The sequence below is a fragment of the Rhyacophila brunnea genome, unplaced genomic scaffold (assembly GCF_057557595.1).
Source record: "Rhyacophila brunnea isolate RB1 unplaced genomic scaffold, BYU_Rbru_1.0 scaffold_3, whole genome shotgun sequence".
NCBI classification, from domain to species: domain Eukaryota; kingdom Metazoa; phylum Arthropoda; class Insecta; order Trichoptera; family Rhyacophilidae; genus Rhyacophila; species Rhyacophila brunnea.
Window position 1 is genome coordinate 58,737,671 of NW_028232965.1, and position 6,000 is coordinate 58,743,670.

The 6,000-nt window shown below is 41.1% G+C and overlaps 1 protein-coding gene across 1 annotated transcript in view; it reads right to left on the reverse strand.

Moving 5' to 3' along the window:
- The window catches only part of Sec8 (exocyst complex component secretory 8), a 29,791-nt gene extending 24,451 nt beyond the window's left edge, over positions 1 to 5,340 (reverse strand). Inside the window, exons 1-7 of the mRNA XM_085952088.1 lie at positions 5,133 to 5,340; positions 4,683 to 4,844; positions 3,759 to 3,928; positions 3,326 to 3,479; positions 2,990 to 3,101; positions 1,820 to 1,980; positions 1,420 to 1,734 (exon numbers count right to left, since the gene is read on the reverse strand). Of these exons, the coding sequence (XP_085808214.1) occupies positions 1,420 to 1,734; positions 1,820 to 1,980; positions 2,990 to 3,101; positions 3,326 to 3,479; positions 3,759 to 3,928; positions 4,683 to 4,844; positions 5,133 to 5,189 (1,131 nt within the window). The 5' untranslated portion in view covers positions 5,190 to 5,340. The remainder of the gene's footprint in view (positions 1 to 1,419; positions 1,735 to 1,819; positions 1,981 to 2,989; positions 3,102 to 3,325; positions 3,480 to 3,758; positions 3,929 to 4,682; positions 4,845 to 5,132) is intronic.
- Between the last annotated feature and the right edge of the window lie 660 nt (positions 5,341 to 6,000).

The following is a 6,000-nucleotide window of genomic DNA, read 5'->3' on the forward strand; positions in this document are numbered from 1 at the left end:
TGTATACCAACTTTTTGATACATAGGTTTTACCTAATTAAGTTTATGAAACTAATTGAATTACCTACCACACACATACATTGTGTATAGTAGGTAATACGAAGTAGTAACTGCAATATAATGCGTCAATTACATTGAGCTATTTTACGAGCTGTTTGTTGGCAAATTTAATAGCGGGCGATTCAGCTACTGCGATTGTGACACACAAAACTTTCCATTCGCTGAGAAGCCAACAAGCCAGCAACTATTTTGACAGAACGAAGTTTTTCTTTACCGGGAGGTTGCTACTGGGGTCTAGGACGATTTGGCGCCAGGACAACTTATAATTAACTGTTTCTTTTATTCAACGAATAATTCACAAGATTTAAGAATGTATCATTCAAATTATTGAACATACATAATTTTGATACCAGGAGATACAGGGTTCGATTCCCCGTCGGGGTGGGTTACTTTTTTCAAAAAAAAAGATTTTATCTATTGGTTATAAAAATAATATACTCTCTCAGAAAGTGTTTTTCAAAATTATGTATATTCAATTATTATTTATATTTAAATTATTATATTATGATTAAAATTCCTCGTCTACATTCTGTTTACGTGTCCAAGACAGTGCGGCATCCAATTGTCCTGGCGTCCAGTTGTCCCATTCCCTGCTACTGCGCAGACACAGTAGGCCCACGCGCCGGCGTGTAGCGTGTAAAGTTGACCGGCTTTCAACTTTTCTCGGTAGATTGTTTACAATCTGCTTGTTAGCTTGTTCAATGATGACACTGGGCGAGTTTACAGACAGATTGTACATTGCCAACAAGCAGCTCGTAAAGTAGCTCAATGTAATTGACGCTTTATAAGCATATTTACCTACTATTTAAAATATAGAGCCAACCATGAAAGTGTCAAGCAACATACATAATATATAATATAGGGACCGAGAAGATTGGAGGAAGTTAGGGGAGACCTCCTTCCAGCAATGGATCAATCCCAGCTGATGATAATAATATAACGTTTAGAATCGTTATGTAAAATTTTGTGTGCAATTGCGCAATAATTAACATCCTACATAATAAATATTAAATAGTAATCTATCGAATATTGCTAGGAATGCTCTTCACTGGTATGTATATTGTCGTATTTTAATATTTTGAAATGGGTAAATTCCAATTTTGATATTTTTTTATAAATTTCATTACCTAATTATCTTGTATTTTATTATGTATTATTAAATTAATAAAAGTACCAAATTTTTTCTTTCAATTAAACCATTATAAAAGGAAAAACTCATATTTTTAGTAATAAGTTTTTTTAGTTAGCTGGTCACTTAATCCTAAATTACCGGTTAACCGGGTAGTACTTTTACCGCGGTTAATTGGAAGCCCTAGTTGCTCCCCAGCACTTAACGAGATATTTTTAGGTCCACACTCACCACTGCCTGGACTCTGCTCCAATAGTGCTGCACTGTGTAGAGCTGCGAAACTGGAATGCTATACTTGGCGAGAGCACGTTTCCAGACCTCCAGGAGCGTCCGGTGGCGACCGGCGATCACGCGGAAGTGCTCCAGCAGAAGTGAGGTGAGCTCCTGCAGCGGCTGTGCGGCTAGCGCTTCCCGCTCAGCACCTGCTCCTACGCCCTCGGGGCCCGACGCCGGCAGTGCCAACACCGACGATCCGCTTTCCAGTACAGTCTGCGATGTGGATGCAATCACCCGCAGCAGTTCCGTCTGCATCTGTACCTTCACGGCCTGCGATCAGAAAGGACTTTAGCCAATAACGGAGAAGGGGGTAAAGCATCACGGTGGGTAGGGGACGGAAGGAGCAGACGCTCACCTCGGCCGATTCGCGTAACTTGTCCACGGCGGCCAGGGCTTCCACAAGGAGGGCGAATGTCGTCTCAGCGGTTTTGTTCTCGTCGGCGAGGCTCACCTCAAACTGTGGAGTGACGTCCGGGACACTGTCTTCTGATCGGGCGCTCTTCAGTCGCGGTGGTTCTAAAACAGATGGATTCAATTAATTCATTTGAATGGGTCTTCACCCATGAGTGCTTTATTTTAAAATCTAAACAAATCTTTTCTTTATAGACACCTTCAATCCAACAGATTATCAAGGAATATAAATATCTGTTTATTATATTATAAAATATTTCGAACCAAACCAAAGTGAACATTTTGGAAGAACGCTGATGAGTAGGTATTAAAATTGAACAATAGTTAAAATTTGTCGCAATTAGTATGTCACACCGTAGGATACTGGTTACGGATGGGGCGTAAACCCGGGAGATACGGGGTTCGATTCCCCGTCGGAGTGACTTACTTTTTTCAAAAAAAAAGATTTTTTCTTTTGGTTATAATAATATACTCTCTCAGAAAGTGTTTTTCAAAATTATATATGTTCAAAGCGAACATGTTTGTGGATATGGCCGGGTGTACAGTGCCAGCCATGCAAAAACGAGGACTTATTCGCCTGTCTTTGAAGACAGAATGCCAGTCACAGGCGTTTGTTTTGAATAATTTAAAATTCGGAAGAATACTGGCCCAATAATGAGACATTTAGCATATGATTGGTACCTAAGTGTTTATGATAAACTTTAAATATATTTAAAATATATATATATATAATAAGGTTCATTTTTGCTAAAAAATTTGCAGCCTCTCACATGCCGCCATACAAAACCTCCGGCACTTAATACTTAATAGGTTAAACCAGTATTGTGATGCGGTTCGAAACGTGACTTCCAGAAGATATAGGTGTTTTGAGCGTAGTATCTTGCAAAGGCTATTCAGCCCTATCTGCAAGGATAGGATCTGGCAATGTTGTTATAATCATGAGCTCTACAAGATCATTGAGTCTGAAGTCAGAATTGTCAAAACCTAATGTCTGTAGGTAGTGCAGTAGTCTGTGGTGTCTGTAAAACTGTGATGGTTCCTCTGATTTAAAAAAGTATGAAATAGTAAGGGTGTGGGGTTGTGGCAGAGTGAAGTTGACAGTTGGAAAAATTACCCGGTCGTCGGGCACTGCCCTGCCTCTTGAGAGCAACATCGTCCGCGTTCATCTCATATAGCTCCGAATTCAGCCGGCTCAAAACACAGTCATATACCAGCTGTCGCTTTGCCTGAAAAAGAGAAATACGTTGTGCATGTTTTGTGAAAAATTTCTTGACAGTCCTTTCAATAAAATAATTTTCAATAGAAATCTAGTACACATGCGTACATGTGCTGTAATAAATAAACTATAGCTCATTCTTTATCCCTGCACAATTAAATAATCCATCAATGTGTTGGCTCGGATGATTTTTAAAGCGGGACAGAAAAGTGGAAGTGTAAAAATTGTGGTTACCTCCATGTCGGTGCGCAGATACTGTAGTGCTTCCACTCGACAAAGGCTGGTCTGCGCTGTAACGAGGGCCGCTCGTAGGACGCACGCCGCGCTCAGGTAGTGTCCCCGTGCCAGGTGTCCACTCAGCTCCGCCCCCACTCCCGTCAGTTGCTCGCTGAAACATGGCAACCCGGAAAATTAAGAAAATAATATGGCACAGGACAATATTGCTTTAATACAATGTGCACTTCCTTCTTGTCAATATTTTAAACTAATCAATTCTGCGATAAACCTCTCTATGAAAAATTGCAAATTGCGAAAGAACAACCTCCGCATTGAGCGCTTTCCACAAGGTCGAATTGTCAAAACTTTTGGACAAGACCCGAAAGCCAAGGTCGGATGAAAAAATAATAATCCAATGTAAATATAAAGTAAATCGGGACGGGACAAGTACATTTGTTGAAGAAGCTGAAGAGCGTGGCGATGCTGAGCGCCTTCCCCGCAGAGGCGGCGTAGTTCAGCACGGCGCCAGCGCAGCAGTTGCTTGCAGCCTGCCAGTCTCGCCCGCGCCCCCCGCACCCTTGCCCGGCACGCACCAACCGCACCGCACACCCCGCCGAATACCTGCAGTTTAAATATATTATTTAGAAAATTTATTCAATTGTTGTATTCCAGGATGTACAGACTCTTTCATCAATCAAAATTAAAAGAAATTTCAGATATTTTGTTCTGGGTATACCTTTGATACAATCCTTGTCCATCCATACTTCTTCACCTGCGCACTTTTTATTAATTTATTTATAAGCGGTGTATGCACCTATGAAAGGACATTTTATTCAATTTTTAATCATCGACTTAATAAGCTTCTTTACTACACTTTTTATAATCGTTGTACATTTTGCATTTTTACTGTGCATTGTGGCGCATGAGCTAATCACTGTTATTTCATAATACATTTCTTGAATGAATAAATAAATGATACATTCTTTCACCAAACAATGAACTCGGCACAGGCGGTGGCTTGGCTGTGATAAATTTTAGAGTGAGGTAGGCAGTTTTGACAGTTCAGACGGCTAACTTATTGTAATTTTTACAATAAGTGTTAATATTTCGATACTTTCCTACCCTAGTTAGCTGCCATAGAGGGCGAAAGCAGACTTGTGTATAGAATAGATGCGCATGTACTATAATTCGATGACAAAAAGATAGCAACACTGTAATAAAATCCAGAAATGGCGTCTGACAGCTGACGGCGGTGCGCGAGGGCGGAGGACCAGTCACACGACCCACTTTGTGTCTTCTTTTCTGAAAGATTCGGAAATGAAACAGTCCAATTTCCGATCCAGGTCTAGAGCCTCTAGAGAGAGAGACAGCTCACCTGCATGACTTGCGCCAGCTCGTCGTCGTGCTCAGACACCAGCTCGTCCACTCTGCGGTCGCACTTCTTGTATTCCTTTTCCAGTTTCGCCTTCTCTCGGTCTCGCTGCTCATTTGTTTCGCTGGCGGAGAGCGTCCGAATGACGGACATAAGGAGACCGCTCTGAAACAAATATTAAAATATCACATTTCAATTTTGATCTATCGCTCGAGCCTCGATTATTTGTTTCTCATTGACACCTTCGCAATTCGCCGTTCGAGTATAGCAAAGGACCTAATCTCCACGATCCAGTCGCTGACACCCGCAGTCGGCATTGTAGGTATTTCGATAAAATAATTTACGATTCGGGTCATTCGAGTGTCGCCGATAAAAACAAATAATCAATAATATTATTCAATCAGTGGGCGGTGCGAGCGAGACCCGTGACAGATTTGCTCGAAAATCTCTCACCGTTTCTCTCCCTTGTTTCATTCCTCTCGGAGGTTTCACCGGCGGCGGTGTAGACATCGTTAATACCTTATTATTATTTATATAAGATACATGTTTCACAAACTATAATAAAGTTTTATAGAAAGTAGTTTTACGCAATTTTGACAGCCAGTACTATGGTGACGACCATAGACTATAGACTAACATTGGACTAATTATTTTGACGACTGACAGTTGATTTTTCAATGTTGCCGCATGATGACCATAGATAATAAAATATGTATAAATTAAAATATGATAAAATAAAATATAATAAATTAAAATATGATGAAATAAAATATAATATAAAATAAATATAATAAATTAAAATATAAAATAATTAAAATAAAATATAATAAATTAAAATATGATAAAATAAAATATTAAATAATTAAAATAAAATAGAATAAACTAAAATATGATAAAATAAATAATATAAAAAGAAAGTTTATTGATTGAAAAAGGTGCATACCCAAAGTGCTCGTCCGTGGTGGTTTGGCGGGCGCGGGGCGGCGGCGGGACGGGCAACTCAAACGTATGAACACGTCTCGACGTGTCCGTAGACAATGCGCGGGGACGGGTGTTCGCGCGTGTTGTTTTGGCGCGTCTAGCTCGACGCAGGCAAGATCGTACATGCGTCGGGCTCTTCCCATACTGCGCGCATAGAGGTGTCCGGCGTCCGCACTGAATAGACGGGCGCCGACGCGGGAAACGAGCGAGTAGCGGGTGTCTCAAACCATCAGCGCTTGGCCGTAGTCATGGGGCGTCTTCGACGCGGAATTGGCGCGGGGACGGGCACGGGTAGCGCTTGGCCGTAGTCATGGGGCGTCTTCGACGCGGAATTGGCGCG